The following is a 19,525-nucleotide window of genomic DNA, read 5'->3' on the forward strand; positions in this document are numbered from 1 at the left end:
TATTTTATGCTAAATCTGTGTTAGCTGCCAGAGATAAATTGTGAAGCAGACAACAGACATGATTCTGCCTTTATGGTGCTTAGAATCTAACACAGGAATTGCAGACTTCCATACCCACTGGGGCCAGACGGGCCGCGTCAAAGAGTGAAGCTGGCACATGCAAGGAAAAGCTGGTTCTTTTGACACAGGTGTACCTTGTTAGCCAGTTTGTCAGTTATCTTCTGACTTTGATCTTTTTTGTTATGCAGTTTTTTTCTTTTTATATAGTCAGTGGAAGGGAGGTGGCAGGGAGCGGCGGGGAGCTTGTGCCTGGTGCTGCCACAGCCTAATGCTTACCAGGGCAGCCAAGCTGGCCTGTCATCTGCTGATGGCAGAAGATGTTTGGAATCTGGATTTTTAAAAACTGAAATCTGATGATTTTCACATGTAAGCTTAGAATTAAACATGCCTGTGGACTAGACACCAGCCCAAAGGCCTCCATTTGGGATCCTCTGGTCTGCTGGGTAGGAAATTGCAGTTTTCTTTCTTTACTTTATCTCAGCAGGAGCCCAAGTGAGGCTTGTTACTCCAATGTCATTCCCCTCTGAACTGGGACCAAGGAACCTATATCCAGGGAAACAGAAAAGACATCCTATGGATTTTTTTGAGCTTTATTCAAATACTGTTCATATATATTATAATTCAGCTGTTTAAAGTGGACAATTCAGTGCTTTTTGCTATAGTGAGTTGTACAACCATCATCACAATACATTTTAGAACATTTTCATCATCCCCCAAAGACACTCATATCCATTAGCAATCATTCCCCATTTCCCCCTACCCTTGCAGCCCTAAGCAACCACTTACCAACTTTTTGTCTCCATGGATTTGTCTATTCTGGACATTGCATATAAATGGAATAATATAATTTGTGACCTTTGGTGAGTGGCTTCTTTCGCTAGCGTATTTTCAAGGTTCATCCGTGTCACAGAATGAATCAGTATTTCATTCTTTTTTATTGCCAAGTAATATTATATTGTATGAGTATATCACATTTTGTTTATTCATCCCTCAGTTGGTGGACATTTTGGTTATTTCCAGTTTCTGACTATTATGAATAATGCTGCTATAAACATTCATGTACACATATACAATTTAAAAATTTTTAGTAGTCATCTAAAAAAAGAAAATAGATGAAATTAATTTTAAAAATATATTTTATATAACCCGTGTATCCAAAATATTATCATTTCTTCTTGTAATTAATATAAACATTATTGATGTATTTTCTATTCTTTTTGTTTGTTTGTTTTGTACTAATCTTTGAAAGCCAGCATGTGTTTTACTCTTTTTCAGCACATCTCAATATGGACTAGCCACATTTCAAGTGCTCAATAGCCATATGTGGCTAGTGGCTACTATATTGGACAGCATACTTTTAGACCATTTCCCTTTTTTTGTATAAATTTATGGAGTACAAGTATAATGTTACATGCATAGATTGCATAGTGATGAAGTCAGGGCTTTTAGGGAATCCACCACTCAAATAACATACATTGTATGTATTATGTAATCTCTCATCATCCGCCCCCCTCACCCTTTGTAGTCTCCATTATCTATTATTCCACACTCTACATTTATCTCTATATGTTATTTAGCTCTCACTTATAAGTGAGAACATGCAGTATTTGTCTTTCTGTGTCTGACTTGTTTCCCTTGAGATCATGGCCATCCATGTTGCTGCAAAAGACATGATTTAATTTTTTTACGGCTGAATAGTATTCTGTTGTGTATATATCACATTTCCTCTATCCAGTCCTCTGTTGATGGACACTTAGGTTGATTCCATATCTTCGCTCTTGTGAATAGTATTCCGATAAGCATATGGGTGTAGGTAGTTTTTATATAATGATTTCTTTTCCTTTGGGTAGATACCCAGTAGTGGAATTGTTAGGTTGAGTGGTAGTTCTAATTTTAGTTGTATCAGAAATCTCCAGCTGCTCACATGGAGGTAATATTCACTGGGTGCTGGGGAGGTGGGAGGGGGTGGAGGGGATGAGTAAACTCATAACTAATGGGTGCAGAGTGCACTGTATGGGGGATGGACACACTTGTAGCTCTGTCTTGGTGATGCAAAGGCATTATATGTAACCAAAATGTTTGTACCCCTATAATATTCTGAAATTAAAAATAAAGAAAATAAATAAATTGGAAAAAAAAAGATGGGTTTGCTTTGGGAGGCAGTGGCAACCATGTGACTAATGATGACTTACTACAACCCAAGATGTGTAGAGCAGATCCATATCAATTTTCCTAATTTGCCACATGTGCTCTTCAGAAATGGCAGGGATACGAATGGTGTGTCTGCATTTATACCTATCAAACCACACTTCTGAAATAAACTTTTGCAGACAAGCAAACAAACAAACAAAAAATCTCTATACTGTTTTCCATAGAGGCTGTACTAATTTATATTCTCACCAACACTGTATAGGTCCCTTTTCTCCACATCCTCACCGTCTGTTATTTTTTTTTATCTTTTTAGTAATAGTCATTCTGATTGTTGTAAGATGATATCTCATTGTGGTTTTAGTTTGCATTTCTCTGATGATTAGTGATGTTGAGCATTTTTTTGTATGCCTGTTGGCCATTTGTATGTCTTCTTTTTGAAAAATGTCTATTCATGTCCTTTGCTCACTTTTTAATGGTATTATTTGGGCTGTTTTGTTGAGTTGTTCCTTGTAAATTCAGGATATTAATCCCCTGTAGGATGCATAGTTTGCAAATATTTTCTCCCGTTCTGCAGGTTGTCTGTTCATTCTTTTGATTATTTCTGTGCAGAAGCTTTTTAATTTAATTAAGTCCAATTTGTCTTTTTTGTTTTTGTTGCCTGTGCTTTTGCAGTTTTAGTCATAAATACTTTGCCTAGCCCAATGGGCTGAAGTGTTTTACCTTGTTTTTTTTCTTGTATTTTTTATAGTTTCAGGTCTTACATACAAGTCTTTAATTTATCTTGAGTTGGTTTTGTATATGGTGAGAGATAGGGGTCCAGTTTCATTCTTCAGTATATGGTAGTCCAATTTTCCCAGCACCATTTATTGAAAAGATTGTCTTTCCCCAAGTGTATGCCCTTGTTGATTTTGTCAAAGATTGGTTGGCTGTAAATATGTGGCTTTATTTATGGATTCTCTGTTCTGTTCCATTGATCTATGTGTCTATTTTTATACCAGTACTGTGATATTTTGGTTACTATAGTCTTATAGTATAATTTGAAGTCAAGTAATGTGATGCTTCCAGCTTTGTTCTTTTTGGTCAGGATTGCTTTGGCTATTTGGGCTCTTTTTTTGGTTCCATATGAATTTTAGGATAGTTTTTAATTCTGATTCTGTGAAAAATGACATTGGTATTTTGATAGGTGTTAGCGGCCTCTGAGTGGAGGTTTTTCCAGGTTCTTGGTGATGGTGGGGAGAAAAGAATTTCAGGATGCACCACTTAAGCCAAGCAAGTGACAGCTTTTTTATTGAAAGCAAAGGTACACTCTCAGCACAGGCAGGCTCAAAAAGAGCAGCTGCACTGGGGGGAAGTGGTTTTTGGTCTTTTGAAGTCTTATTAATTCAGGGGAGGAATATTCAAGACTAAGGGGTAGGCTTTTACTAAGATATTGGGTAGTAATTCCTAGAATTGGGTCCCCTCCCCTTTTCATACTTTATATGATTGTCTTGGAACTGTCATGGTGATTTCATGGGTAGAGAAATTTTAAAACTGCAATATATATGATATTGTAATTAGCCAAAGTTCATGTAAGGTGACAGAGATAGCTGACCAGCTGGTTGAAACCAGTTCTTGCCTGCAGTTATCAGCCCCTCTAGTTAGCTTTTGCTTGAGGATTCTTTAACACCTGCACCCAATCTTTAAGCCCCTGCATCCATCTGGTCTCAGCCCTGTCGCCTAGTCTGCTGCTCCAACATAAGGATTGCATTGACTCCATAGATTACTTTGGGTAGTAAGGTCCTTTTAATGATATTAATTCTTCTGATCCATGAGCATGGGATGTTTTTCCATTTGTTTGTGTCATCTACAATTTCTTCTATCAGTGTTTTGTGGTTGTCTTTGTAGATATCTTTCACCTCCTTGCTTAAATATATTCCTCGGTATTTTTTTGTAGCTATTGTAAATGGGATTGCCTTCTTGATTTAGTCTCTACTGGATTGTTATTGGTGTATAGAAGAAACACTATTGATTTCTCTTTGTTGATTTTTGTATCCTGCAACATACTGAATTCATTTATCAAATCTATGAGTGTTTTTGAGGAGCCTGTAGATTTTTCTAGATACAAGATGATATCAACAATGAACATGGATAATTTAACTTCTTCTTTTCTAATTTGCCTTTTTTAAAAATTGAGGGATGAGATGAGTAACATCTCTCATCTATAATATATTTACTTATTTGTTCAGTTCCATGAGAGTTTCAGACTAGCTAATCCATACCCCTGTGAAAAACACATTTACTGATTAGGTTTATGTTCATTTTATGTTCAGTTATATTCAGTGTTTTTTTGTCTTTAGCCTTAGAGCATCCAGTGTAGGTATTGTTAGTTCTTTTCTTTCCCATGCCCTTTACTATGGTTATGTTAGTAATTTGTAGGACACCTAGCCTCATTTTTTTTAGTGTATGTATTTCAGTTTAGTATTCTCTCCACATTCTGCCTAGTTTTGTTTGTTTATATTTTGAGTATGTGAAGGACATGTTCTAGGAGTCAGAACTTTATAAGAAGATATACTTAGAGAAGTGTCACTTCCTCATCCCTACTCCACCTCCCCATTCCCATCTCCTCCTCCTTTCTGTCCCTTTCCCATCTATCCCTGTAGAGAATCAGTTTCTTTAATTTCAGGCTTATTCTTCCTGGATTTCTTTTGCAGCAAGCAGCACATACATGTGTATTTTCTTACATCTGCTTCTTTTTCACGTGAAGAATTATTGTATAGATATTTTTTGGTACTTGGCTTTTACCTTTAAGAGTTCCTGGAAATCACTCCATATCAGTTCAAGGGATGAACACATATGTAGTTTTTTTGGGTCTTGTCAAGTTTTCATCTAGGAAGGTTGCACTGATTTGCATTAACAATGACGTATGAGGGTGCCTCTCTCCCAACAGCCATGCCATATAGCAGCCACAACGTATAATTTATTGTCATGGTTAAAAAAATTTTTCAGTCTGATAGGTAAGAATTGTTATCTCAATGTTGTTTTACTTTGCATTTCTCTAATCATGTGTGAATTTGAACATTTTTAAAGTGTGTGAGAATCATTTTTATATCCTTTTCTGTGAATTATATGTTTATGTTTCTTTTCCGTTTTTTTATATGGTTTTTGGTCCTTTGTCCTCAATTTTTAAAAATTCTTTGTTCATTATCATCTATAGTATATATTATGACTATTTTCTCCCAGTTTGTCAGTTATCTTCTGATTTGATCTTTTTTGTTATGCAGTTTTTTCTTTTTATATAGTCAGATGTATCAATCTATTTTTTTATTGCTCCCAGATTTGGAGTTAGAGTTAGAAAGTCTTTCCCTACTATATCAAAGTTAAAAAGGAATTCACCCATATTTTCTCCTAGCGCCTATAGGGCTTTATTTTTTGCGTTTAGAATCCTTGTCCATTGGAATTTAATGTAAGAATCTAATTTTATCTTTTTCCAGATGGCTACCTATTTGTCTCAGCACTGCTTATTTAAAAGTCTATTTTGACCTCAGTGATTTGAGATGCCACTAATTCTGGATTTTTTTGTTCTATTCATTTCTTTGCCTACTTATATGTCCAGGCTTCTTTGAATCACCTTTCTAAAAACTAGTATAAAAATTTAAAGTACATTTCACACCCACCAGGGTGGCTAAAATGAAAAACGGGTAGACAAGGAAAAGTATTTTCAAGGATGTGGAAAAACTGGATCTTTTATACATTACCGGTGGGTAAGAAAAATGGTGTATCTGCTTTGGAAAGCAGTCTGACAGTTACTAAAAAAGGTAAACAGTTACTATAAGACCCAGGAATATGCACATAGGTATATAGCTAAGAGAAATGTAAACATATGCCAGAACAAAAACTTGTGTATGATTGTTCACAGCAGCATTATTCACAATAGCCAAAAAAGTGGAAACAGCCCAAATCTTTATCAGCTGATGAATGGATAAACAAAATGTGGTATATCCATTAGTGGAATATTATTTAGCCATAAAAGGAAGTACTGGTACATGCTACACTATGATGAACCTTGAAGTGCTAAGTGAAAGAAGCTAGACACAAAAGGCTACATATTGCATGATTTCATTTATATAAAATGTCCAGAATAAAGAAATCCATAGAGACAGAAAGTAGATTATTGGTTTCCAGGGATTTGGAAAGGGGGAGTGGGGAGTGATTACTAATGCATGTAAGATTTCTTTTTGGGTTGATGAAAATGTTTTGGAATTGGATAATGGTGATAGTTGTATAACTTTATAAATATACCAAGACCCATTGAATTATATACTTTAAAATGATGAATTTTATGGTATGTGAACTATATCTCATTTAAAAAATTTTTAAAGGGAAAAAAATTGAAAGTTCATGCTCTTGGTAAAAAAAAAAAAAATCAAACACTTCAAAAAAATTCAGCAACTTGCTTCTTTCACTAAACAATGTATCTTAGCCATCTTTCCCTAATAGTACCTGCATAGCTATTTTGTTTTTTTAACAGCTCACAGAATTCTCTGTTGTGACCATATGCTACTCATGGATGTTTAAATGTTTTTTAGTTTATTTTGCAATTGAAAATGATGCTCAGAGACCATTCTTCTACACATATCTTTGTGAATCAGTGGGAATGTATTTTTAGGATGATTTCCTAGTTGAGAAATCACTTGTTTGAAGGATTTGTACATTTCATTTATTTTGATAAATTTTAATTTTAAACATAACTACCGTCAAAAATCAAAAGGCATATACTGAGAGTCTCTATCCTACCTTTGTCTTTTAGCCACTGGGGATTGAATGTTATCAATATCTTATGTTTTCTTCTGTAAATATTTTATGAGGTACAAATAAAAACATATGTGTTTAAGAAATTATCATATTGCTATGTATTTTGATTTTGAAAGCTGTTGCTAACTTGAACCCCAGAAAGGTTGCCCCAACATTGCCTGAGATTATCTCCATCTCGAGTATTTTTTGGTACATAAAGTCTCCAGATTCTTTAATAATGGCCTGAATTTTAAATCCACCATTTGAAGTAATTGCAGCATCAGCAGGCCCTTAGAAATCTTCAGTTCTGTTGATATTTTGGTAGGTGCTGGCTGTTATGATGGTCCCACTGGCTCTGGCACATAGTGATTTGAGAGGCCAGAAAGGCAGTTTCAGGAATTTACCAGCAGGACCTAAAGCCTAGAAATGGTCATCTAGAATTGAATAAGTGAGGATGGTTTGGGGCTAGTTGCATCTGTCTAGGTTACTAGCTACAGACACTCAAACTGATTTAGTAAGAAAGGGAATTTATTGGCTCATATGACTGAAGAGTCCAGAGTTGGGCCCAGGTGCTCACTCCAAAGGTGCCCTCAAGAATCTGTCTTGCCTCTTAGCTCTGTTTTCTTCCGTGTTAGGTTCATTCTTAGGCAGGCTCTCTTTCATTTGAGGCTGCCAGAACCTTCCGGCTTATTTTCCACCAAATTGTCAGTCTCGGTCCCAATCAGTATTGCAGTAAAAGTCCTACCGTTATGTCTTAGTGACCGACTTTGGTCACATGTCTTCTATGAACCAATCACTGGAGCCAGAAGGATGGAATGATCTGACTGGCTAGATCCTGGTCAGGTGTTACCCCTGGGGATGGAACAGAGCCAGAAGGATGGAATGATCTGACTGGCTAGATCCTGGTCAGGTGTTACCCCTGGAGGTGGGCATGGAACAGAGCCAGAAGGATGAAATTGCGGGGAGCGGATTAGCTAGGCTCCCAGCATGAAATGATCTGACTGGCTAGATCCTGGTCAGGTGTTACCCCGGCTGAGGGGTGGGACAGAGCTTGAGGGATGTGATGATCTGAATGGCTAGATCCTGGTGAGGAATGATTCGATTGGCCAGATCCTGGTGAGGCTTGGGACAGCCAGAGGATAGGATGATCTAATTGGCCAGACCCTGGTGAGGTGTTAGTCCCTGGAGCTGCGGCAGTGGTGGAGGATGTTGTGGTGACGGGCTTGCTTGCGGTTCATTCCATCAAATTAGGTAGGCTGAGGGGGAAGAGGTACTTTCTTAAAGGAAAACTGGGTTGTTCTCAGGAAAACTAGCCAGGCAAAAAAATAAGTCTAGTTTGTTAGTGGTCTTCAAATTTTGCTTCCTTGTGCCCTTAAAGAATTTTTGAAAATCTGTGTACCTCTTTACGTGTTTTCAAAATGATATCTAGAATTTTTTTTTATCTGTGAGTCTAATTGTAAGAAAAGGTAATTTTTAGATTTTGTACTTGTTGATATTTTAAAATAAAACTGTTATCTTCTTTACTTGTATAAAATAGAATATAATAAAATGCCACAAAAATTTGATATCCTCCAACATCCATTTTAAAAAGCATAGACATTAGTCTCTGAGAATTCTTATTGTTAAAAAAAAGAAAAAAAATCATGTACAAGTTCTTTAATAGTCAAAAATTTCAACTTGTGCATTCCTCTTTTTGGATCATATTTCCAGTTTACTTTTGTAAAAGAAGTTTTCTCTAATATATTTTATGCTTAAACATCTTATAGGTCATCCAGTGATACTCTTCTGGAACAAATGTACTTGTATAACTACTTTTAAAACATTTCTGTTATCATAAGGCTCTAAGGGTTAAATTTTTTCTGTATTGAATTAGTACAAAAATTATTACTACATAGCTTATCTGAACAACATAAATATGGCAAAATTGTCTATAATTATTAAACATAAAAATACAATTTTAGAGGTAGGTAAGTAGGTGGTGGATCGTAATGCCTTTTAAAAGGGGCTTTGGAGGCATCAGTTAGTTTAAATTGTCCCTTGGGTTGATACCTTGAAGGTCAGGAGTTTTTACCTCCTTTGGAGCAGTGTACTGTAGTAATTGTATTAGTTTTGTATGTTATGTAACAAATGACCATATACTTAGTGGCTTAAAACAACACCCATTTATTAGCTCACAGTTCTATAGGTCATGAATAAAGCATGGTGTTCTGAGTTTTCTGGTCATTGTCTTGCAAGGCTGAAATCAAAGTGTTGGCTTAGGCTGTGTTCTCATCTGGAGTTGTAGGCCATCTTTCAAGTTCACATGGTTGTGAGAGGATCCAGTTCTTTGACTGAGGTTCCCATTTCCCTACTGGCTAGCAGCCAGGGGCTGCTCTCAGCTTCTACAGGCCACACATATTCCTTGTTCTGTGGTTCCCTATATTCTCAAAACCAGCAGAGGAGAATTTCTTGTGCATCTCCCTCTCATACTTCCAGTCTCTGAACTCTTCCGTCTCTGACCTCTAGAATGTTGACCTTTAGGACTCATGTGATTAGGTCAGGCCCACCTAGGTAATCTCCCTATCTTAAGGTCAGCTGATTTGGGACCTTAATTATTTTTGCAGAGTCTCATCACAGCAGAATTTAGATTAGTGTTTGACTGAATAACAGGGAGAAGGTGTGCCTACACATCTGCGAATTCTGCCTACCACAGTGGGATTCTCCATGGGTAGGAAGTATGATTTTATTTAAAAAAAATTTTTTTTGTAAAGTGGGAGGAGAGTTTGTGACTGGAGAGATGGGGAAGGAGAACCCCCTGAGCAGGAAGATACCTGGAATAAAGGTGCCTTGTCAGGAGGTGAATTTTAGGAAAGCTTATGTATGAAAGTTGGAGATCAGGCACTGATTTGTTTAACTCTCTCTGCTTATGTAAGTCTTGGTGTAACCCCAGGGATATACCTGTTTCAGTCTGCAAATTGTCGTATCTGTGATCACAGAGATACCTTAATGGTTGGCAATAGACACATCAGAGCAGCAGATGGAGTTGACAGACAGAGGGTTGGGGCTGGGAAGGTGGTAACAGTGACAACAAAAAACTCGTGATGCCAAAGCAATTGCCACTTTCTTCTCCTGTCCCCATGTGGGCTTTTTTCTGGAAGAATATTCTGTTTCCTCTCTAGGGAATAAAGAAAGCTGAAGTCACAGCTTGCTGTTATCCTTACAGCTGTAACTGTTGCCTAGTAACCAGATTCCCCTTCTCCTAGCTTGTTGCCAAGGAGAGGGGAGAAAGGTAGAGAGGAGCGCACTTCTGAACCTTTTAAAAGCCATTGTCCTTCCCACTCCACACAGAACTCTTTGCTTCAGGGGAGTTGGGTGGCCTGCCCCGAGCCTGGCAGTTCAGGTTCTATAAACAGAGGGACCCTGGTCCTCTTACCCTGGGCTGCCCAGGCAGGAAACTGGGAAGAAGAGCACTCATGGGGACATCTCCTTATGGAAGGAATCATGACAATCCCCATTTCTCATTTTGGCCTGCCCTAGGACAAACAGAGGATGTGCAGATGCTCCTGCGCTTTGGAGCAGATCCCACTTTGCTGGATGGACAGTCTCGCTCTGCTGTGGATGTCCTGAAGAGGAATAAGAACTTCAAAGCCATCGAGAAAATCAACAGTCACTTGGAAAAGCTGGCTATGTGTTCTATGGACTTGTCAGGTACAGCTTCCAGTGGATTAACTTTTGGGGGACTTAAAATTGATTCTGTGATATTAGATACAAATCACTTTTTCTGTTCTTGGCACACTTGATGGAAGTGAGACCTCCCAATCTTTGGAAAACTTGTTCGCTTTTTTTGAAAGGTAGAATGAGACAACTCTTATTTAGAGAATGTCTATGACATTCTGGGAACTTACCCGTGTCCACCTTTGGACAGTATGGGTAATTTTTTTCATGCATGCACATAGAAAAAAAAGAAGAACATTAAGACACAATAGGACATAAAAATCATGCCTACTTCTCAGAAACAATTACTGCCAATAATTTAATATACACCTGTATCTCTATTTCTTGATTTACCACTTTGGGACAGCATCTGTTGACAGACTCTGCTATATAAGATGAAGTGCTTGGCTGTGTCAGTCCTACTTGTTGGATTTTGTCTAGTAATGTTATTTTTATCATTAACATTCTATTTCTTAACTGTAAGTTTTCTATGTTTCATCTTTAGATAGATTCTAAAAATTGAAAACCAGTGAATGGCATTTGCATGGTGGTATGATTATGTAAATATAATTCTTTCTGCAACTAGTGACATGACTGGACCCATAGAACAGAATCACCAAATGTCCCCAAAACTTGCTCTTGAAATGTGATACCCTTTAAGCATCCCAGTTTAATGAAACATATAGCTATTTTTATGCTTCCTGTAGTTGCACTCATACATGACTCTTGTGGTTCATGTTATCTGCATAGATTTCTTTCTTGATCTGCTAGATTACCTGCTTAAGTAAGTTTTTTATGGAGGAGGTGTGAATAGTGAACTTAAGGAGTTTTTGAAACTGTCTTTATTTTATCCTCATATTGATTGATAATTTATCTGAATATAGGCATTGTATTTCATCCATAGTGAGTTGTATTTCCCTCCATATTTTAACATTGTTGAAACTGGAATGTCTTTTACAATCAGTGACATGTCATAGTTTAATGGCAGCCTTCTTAGTGTGTTTATCAGTCCTTGGTATTTTATATTTATTAAATATGCAAATAAATCTTGTTCCTCACAACTTCGAAGAAATTGTTTTATTGTCTTCTAGCCCCCATTGCTACTGATTAGAAGTCAGATGTTAGTCTCATTGTTTTTCCTTTCTTAGGATTTTCTCTGTCCTTGGAATTCTGAAATTTCCCTGGGATGTATCTAGATTCTTCTTGCTCGGTATCTGTTGATCCCTTTAAATCTATCTGTCTTAGCTCAGGGAAATTATCTTCTATTATTTGTTGCCCTCCAAGTTCTCTTTTCTCTCTTTGCCATTACTATTAAATGGTTGAGCTTCTTGAATTCATAATACATGTCTCTCTACTTCTTCCTAATATTCTTTATCTCCTTTCTTCTTCCCAGGTCTTTAACTTGGTCTTTAGCTTTTCCTTTTGCAATTCAGCTTGTCCATTTCTACATTTTTTAATTTGGCAAATCATAGTTTTAATTTCTAAGAACTCTTGTTCTGATTTTTTTCTTATCTGTAACAGCTTATTCTTGTTTTACATTTGCCACATCTTCTTGAATTGCATTTAAGAAAATTAATGAGAATTAAAAAAACTATCTCCTCTCTTCTCTGAATTATTTATGTTACTTTTGGAGTTAGTTGACTCATCTTCTTGCCTTTTTTGTGCTATTGCTTTCCCCTAATTGTCTTCTGATTTTTTGTATGGTTTGTATTTATGATTGAAGGACTAGGTTGATTAATATTTAGTAGGTGGCTAGTGTGCATTTCCTGCAGTTATTTATGTATGTTTCCCTGGAAACACTCCCTCCCTTGAATGGGCAAGTGGGCAGGAAGTTGAAGGCAGCCTGTAGGGGGTGTGTATTGGGTTGGGATTCAGTCTGACAGGCTGGGGATAGAAGCTGCTTTTTAAACACTTCTCCCCCACCCTCCATCCCCCCATTTATGTTTTAATTTTATTTATTTATTTTAAATATCTTCTGTCATTTCCATGAGACCATAAGAATGAGGAAATGTATTTGCAGAGTTCTCGTTTTTTTTTTTTTTTTGGATGTTCTTTTAAAGAGTGACATACCATGTTTAGTTTGTAAACGACCTCATGTTTTAGGGAATTGTGATTTCTTCTGTGAGGTAATATTATTAATAAGCTATTGTGAAATGCTTTCTGAGAGCTTGTGCCTGTAATCTCGGTTTCAGATGGTTTCCACAAATTGAGAAATTGAAAGTAACAGGTTGCTTTGCCAATAAATCTCCAGGTTTTAAAATGACAACAAAGGACTGCTAGTTAGTGGTAGAAAATGGCTGATTTGCTTGCAAATTTATCTTTTTTTTTTTTTTGAGACAGCATCTTACTCTGTTGCCCGGGCTAGAGTGCCGTGGCATCAGCCTAGCTCACAGCAACCTCAAACTCCTGTGCTCAAGCGATCCTACTGCCTCAGCCTCCCGAGTAGCTGGGACTACAGGCATGTGCTACCATGCCTGGCTAATTTTTTCTATATATATTTTTAGCTGTCCATATAATTTATTTCTATTTTTAGTAGAGACGGGGTCTCGCTTTTGCTCAGGCTGCTCTCGAACTCCTGAGCTCAAGCAATCCTCCTGCCTCGGCCTCCCAGAGTGCTAGGATTACAGGCATGAGCCACTGCGCCCGGCCCAAATTTATCTTTTATTAATTTTAATCTTAATTCTTAAAATACTGTGTACATTCTATTTAGTGTTGCAGTCTTTAGCATAAGTTATTCATTTTTGTTTAGTTTTTAAAGTTTTGATGTTTTTGGTTTTCTTGTATAGTAGAATCTTTGAATATCTGTTAATCCTAGAAAACACCTCATCTTCTGAGACAGGGTTCTTGCTCTCCCTTCTACTCTCTCCTTCGCCAGTTAAATCTGGAGCCTGAGTTTGGAACCAAGAGAAGAGACTGTAAAATCTCAGCTTGTCCCCTTATTACTCATGAGAGTTCAGCTACACTTGCTTGGCAGAAGAGCATGCAGGAGAGGAATGTGCATCGTCCCAGGCTTGTCGTTCAGCTCACTGGGGAGCCTGTGATGGTAGCGTGTGCAGTCAAGTCTGAAGCCCCCAATACTCCACGGTAGACTTGTTGAATTTTTGATTACTTTAAAGTTTTCCAGACCATTGACCAGAAATATTTTCTTGCCTATTTAGGAATATTATAAGCCTACAGAAAAACATTGAGTTAAAAGTGAAAAGAACTAATAAAAATTTAAAAAGAAGAGGATGACAGTTAATCAGAAAGGGCTAGCGAGGTAGAATCTTCCTATATTTCCCAAAGTACTCTTAGCAGTGGAACCCTTGTAGAAGTCAGTGTCTGAATATGATCTCTGTATGTAATGATCTCTGAATGGAATTATGTACTGAATATCACTGTTCCTTTATACCTACATAGGGTTATATAGGGTCATATGCATACATTTTGTTTCTAAGATTTTGCAAGTTGCACAAACTTTAAAACCTAAGGTGGAGCTTGGGGATCTTTCTAGACCAGTTCTATGCAATATAATTTTCTGAGATGATGGAAATATTCTATACCTACTCTGTCTGGTATGGTACGTGTTATTTACATGTAACTGTTCAGCAGTTGAAATGTGTATGGCTTGTGCATCTGAAGGACTGAAATTTAATTTTCTGTAATTAACTTTAAGTTAGTGGCCACTGTGCGGGACAGTGTAGTTTTAGACCTTATCCCCTAAAAGGTCTTTCTATCCAGAGTAGTAGTTGAGAAGACAGTAGGGAAGTCAAAGGAGAGGCCCTGGGTCATGGAAATGAAGGTGGATCTACTTTTTTTTATCTCTTATTTTTTGGTAGAGACAGGGTCTCACTATGTTTCCCAGGCTGGTCTTGAACTCCTGGCCTCAAGCAACCCTCTCACCTTGGCCTCCCATAGTGCCAGGTTTATAGGCATGAGCCAGAGTGCCCAGCCTCTACTTTGTTTTTATGGACCTTATTCCCTCCCCATCCGCATCCATTAAAGGGACCCATGGAAGCATTATCTTTGGAAAAGCTGCTACTGGGGGTTTGTACCCTTGTTCCTGACCAAGGAGTCTGACTTGATGATTTTTTTTTTTTAATATCTGTGCTCCTGAGTATAGCACCATTAGGACATGGGTTGTTTTGTACCTAGATGAATGAATATTCCAATTTATAGGCTAGGATAAAAGATGCTTTCTCCCATGATTCTTCCTGAAGGTAGCTGTACTCCATTTTGCTGATCTCTTTGGATAGGGCTACTTTTGGCATCTAGATGAGAAATAAAGCCTGAGAAATAAAGGGTTTTGCTGAAGATTTCTGCTCTTCTCTAAACCAGTGCTTCCCCAAGTTAACATGCATATGAATCATTTGGGAGCCTTTTAAAATGTACATTTTGATTCAGCAGGTTCAAGGTGAGACCTGGGATTATGCATTTCTTACCAGCTGCCATGGGATGCCAGGAACCACTTTGAGGACCAAGGCTTTAATCCTAAATAGTCAAGATTATAGAACTGTCTTTAACCGCCTTTCATGGTCACCACCAGATGGCAACATGTCCACTTTCTTTAGCTGCTGTTGCTAGTCAGCTTGTTCCTTAGGACCAAGAACAGCAAGATTGGAGCCTTTGTTTTTTTCACAATTGTTTGTGATCTTCTCTCTGATTCACTAGTGATTGGCCTTTTCTTCAAGTGTGCTCAAATCCAGGCCTCTGAGTCCTTTTCTCTGGTCCTCTAGTGGGGAGCTAGCTGCTTTCGGCTGTGTGCTCAGCTCCAGGGTGATGCTTGTTTTCAGTATATGCAGGCATGGGGTATTAACTTACAAGATGTTCATCATCATTTTTTTTATAAAACCAATATTTTTATTTTTTAAGAAAATTTATGAAATATAGGAAAAAATTCTCTATAAACCCACCTACTATAAAAATTATTTGTGGTTTTTGCAATTTAGTTTTATTACATGCATTTAGGGTTATACATTTTTATTTTCTTTTATAAAAATAGGATGAGTATATAGATATAAATTAATAAAAATGTGTGTAATAAAACTTAAGAATTTTTTGCCTTTTATAGCTTGAGAGATTTTGGGCGAAAGTGAGATCTCTCTTTTTGAAATGGTTTGTTTCTATTTTCTGATACTTCCAAACACTGCTGTAACTTCAGAAGATCTTGTTTTTATTTTTTCAAGAGATGGGGTCTCGCTTTGTCACCCAGGCTGGAGTGCAGTGGCACAATTATAGCTCATTGCAGCCTTGAACTCCTCAAGCGATCCTCCCACCTCAGCCTCTCAAGTACCTTGGACTACATGTGAGAACCACCATGCCCAGCTAGATCTTTTTAATTTTTAGTGTCAAATCTGCTTACATATACAGTAAGTTCTCACTTAACTTCTTCTAGAAAGATATCAATAGGTAATACGAAACTTCAACTTTAAGCAAAATGACACATGATGAAACCAGTTTTATCATTGGCTAACTGATATATATAAACAAGAGTTAAGTTCATAAAGCATATTTCCTCTCGCAAAAACATTACCAAACTTTTAAAGACCAAAACAATTCTAATATTAAACATTGAAATAAATGTGAGCAATATTTATGTTTAAGAATGTTTAATACAAACAGTAAGATAATTATTTACCCAGTGATTCCAGCTTAGGATTTTAGGTAGAGTCAGAGCCTCTACCAGCAGCTAAGGGTACCAGGCAGGAGGTAGCTGTGGATAGGAAGCCATCCCATTGCAGGACACCCCCCTGCCCACGCTCACTCACACTGGGACAATTGAAACACAGCAATTCACCTAATGTGTACATCTTTGGGATGTGAGAGGAAACCAGAGTACTCAGAGAAAACTCACACAGACAAGGAGAGTACGTGCAAACTCCACACAGACATTGCCGGGACATCAATGTTTATAACAAAACGACACTGAACAAAAATGACTTTGAGGACCAGTTACTCCAGGAATGTTATTCCAGGTACATTGTGGAATGGCTAAATCAAGCTAATTAATGTATCTGTTACCTCATATACTTCTCATTTTTTTTGTGGTGAGAACATTTAGAATCTACTTAGCAATTTTCAAGAATACAGTACATTGTTATTAACTATAGTCACCATGTTCATTAGATCTCTTAAACTTACTCCTCCTGTCTAACTGAAATTTTGTATTCTTTGACAGACATTTCCCTGATACTCCCTGCCCCCTAGCCCTTGGTAACCACCGTTCTGCTTTCTGTTTCTGTAAGTTCAACTTTTTTTGATTCCACATATAAGTAAGATTATGTGGTATTTGTCCTTCTGTGCCTGGCTTAGTTTACTTAGCATAATGTCCTCCAGGCTCATCCGTGTTGTCACAAATGAAAGGATTTCTGTCTTTTTAAAGGCTGGATAGTATTCTACTATACACTTACACACACACACACACACACACACACACACACACACACACACACACCCCACCCCACATTTTCTTTACTCATTCATCCATTGATGGATACTTAGATTGATTCCATATCTTGGCTATTGTGAATAATCCTGCAATGTACATGGGAATGCAAATATCTCTTTAACATACTGGTTTCATTTCATTTTGATTTCCATTGTTTTAAAAACATGGCGAAACTATATTCAAGACACACATACTTTTCAAGCTAAGTTTGTTCTGTGTGCCATCACTTTCTAGCCTACGCTCAAGAGTCTGAATATGCTAACAGAAAGGATGCTTAGAAAATATGACATCTTCCCTCATTCACTCACACTCACTCATCCTGGGGCAATTTAGACACACCGGTTCACCTAACATGCACATCTTTGGGATGTAGAAGGAAACACAGTACCCAGAGAAAACCCACAACCCACACAACTATGGGGAGAATGTGCAAACTCCACACAGTGGCCTTTGCTGGGAATTGATTTGTTTTCTCATCAGTGTTACAATGAGATGACATTGAATGAAATGTTATTTTGAGGACCCATGGTATTTGCTAAGTAGGATCACTGTAGAAATTTTGTAAAAGTATAGTTTTATATAACAACAAAATTTGTTGTAATTGCACTTTGGAATATTTTTATTCAATCTTTTGTTGTTGTTTAGTACTTACATAGTCATCTTTTAGAAAACTGTGATTATAATGTATCCTGATGTTTCTTTTGTCTCTTATTAAGCTTACAGGAAATTTAGAAAAAAAGCCAGAAAAGTTTAGTGAAATAAATAAATCACCCACAGCCTTCCTACCCAGGGATACCATTTGTCAGTATTTAGCAACTTTCCTTCTATGTCATTCTTTGATTTCTCTCCTGATGTTTGGAGCTTTCTCTGATCTATAACTGCGTTCTTAACTAGTCTGAACCATGTAATCATGTATTTATTATACAGCTGCATCTAATTGTCTGTGTTCTTGTACTTGGTACATTTCTATTCATTTTCATGTGACTTTTATACTAAACTAATTTTCCCGTGGGAAGAATGATATTTCCGAAAAACTTTTGGTGGCATGGTGCAGGGAGACAAGCAGCAAGTTTCCATCAGCTTGATATTGAAGGAAGTTTCTCCTTTACCAAGGGCACCATTTTTTCTGCACTGTGAATTTTCATGGTTTTTTGTGTCTTCATAGTTATTTTAGGGTGAAGGTGGAAGGACACAGTCCAGGAGTACAAGCCAGATATTGTTATACCACACATGTTTTTCATCTCAGAGTGAGCTTCCAGCTAAGGTGATGTGGGTCTTCCTTTGCCGAATGGTTATCATTTTCTCTTTGGGGGTTGGTGTGATAGTGGATCCTGTTTCTGCCTGGCACCTGAAGCTCTCTTGATTAGAGAGAGCAATGAATGTTTGCCCCAGAAGTGAGTAAGTATATGTTTTGGCCATTCTGACTTGATTTGTTGAAATGTGATCAGAAGATGTGTGATCAGAAGATGTAGCAGATAATGGAGCTCTTTCTGGATCTCCTTGGATCCCTTTTACCATTTCTTTGTGCTCCCTAATAATTGGTGTGCCTTCATTTTGAAAACCCAGCACCTAAGGCTTATTCTCAAGGGAATGTCTTTGGGCTTATGAAGACTGTTTTGTTCATGCTCCTTCAAACCAGAAGTGCCTGGTAATTTACATTCTCTCAAAGCAGCCTGTAGTCAGTGATTGATAGATGTGAGTCCCTGTGAAAGCCCATTTCCCTTGCCTTGCATGGGCACAACTGTGAGGTGTGACTCATACTCCAGAGCTTCCCTGTAGGGTCAGGCTGAGGCCACCCTCTGTGGGACTTTGCTGGAGCTCACACACTTCCTTGGCTTCCTCACCCACCCTTATCCTACTTACCCTGCTGCCTTAGTGGTATTCCTCTTTTTAATAAACTACTTGCACAAAAATCCTTGACTTAGGGTCTGCTGCTGGGGAACCAGAATAAAGATGGGATACTTTTTTTTTTTTCTGAGACAGAGTCTCACTTTGTTGCCCGGGCTAGAGTGAGTGCCGTGGCGTCAGCCTAGCTCACAGCGACCTCAAACTCCTCGGCTTAAGTGATCCTACTTCCTCAGCCTCCCAAGTAGCTGGGACTACAGGCATGCGCCACCATGCCCGGCTAATTTTTTTTGCTATATATATTTTTAGTTGGCCAGATAATTTCTTTCTATTTTTAGTAGAGATGGTGTCTCACTCAGGCTGGTCTCGAACTCCTGACCTCGAGCGATCCACCCGCCTCGGCCTCCCAGAGGGCTAGGATTACAGGCGTGAGCCACCGTGCCCGGCCTAGATGGGATACTTTTAATTTATTTCCCATTTTCCAAAGTCCATCTCTTTTAAAGTGTTCTCACTGTGGTAGAGCATGACATTGAATATTCATTCATCTCTTCACGACCATGATAGCCCTTCTACTGTGGG

The 19,525-nt window shown here is 37.8% G+C and overlaps 1 protein-coding gene across 1 annotated transcript in view; it reads left to right on the plus strand.

Annotated features, from left to right (window-relative positions):
- The window catches only part of TRANK1 (tetratricopeptide repeat and ankyrin repeat containing 1), a 76,924-nt gene that overhangs the window by 15,790 nt on the left and 41,609 nt on the right, over window positions 1-19,525 (plus strand). Inside the window, exon 8 of the mRNA XM_045537044.1 lies at window positions 10,498-10,668. Coding sequence (XP_045393000.1) covers window positions 10,498-10,668 — 171 coding nt within the window. The remainder of the gene's footprint in view (window positions 1-10,497; window positions 10,669-19,525) is intronic.

The sequence above is a fragment of the Lemur catta genome, chromosome 1 (genome assembly GCF_020740605.2).
Source record: "Lemur catta isolate mLemCat1 chromosome 1, mLemCat1.pri, whole genome shotgun sequence".
In the NCBI taxonomy this organism is placed as follows: domain Eukaryota; kingdom Metazoa; phylum Chordata; class Mammalia; order Primates; family Lemuridae; genus Lemur; species Lemur catta.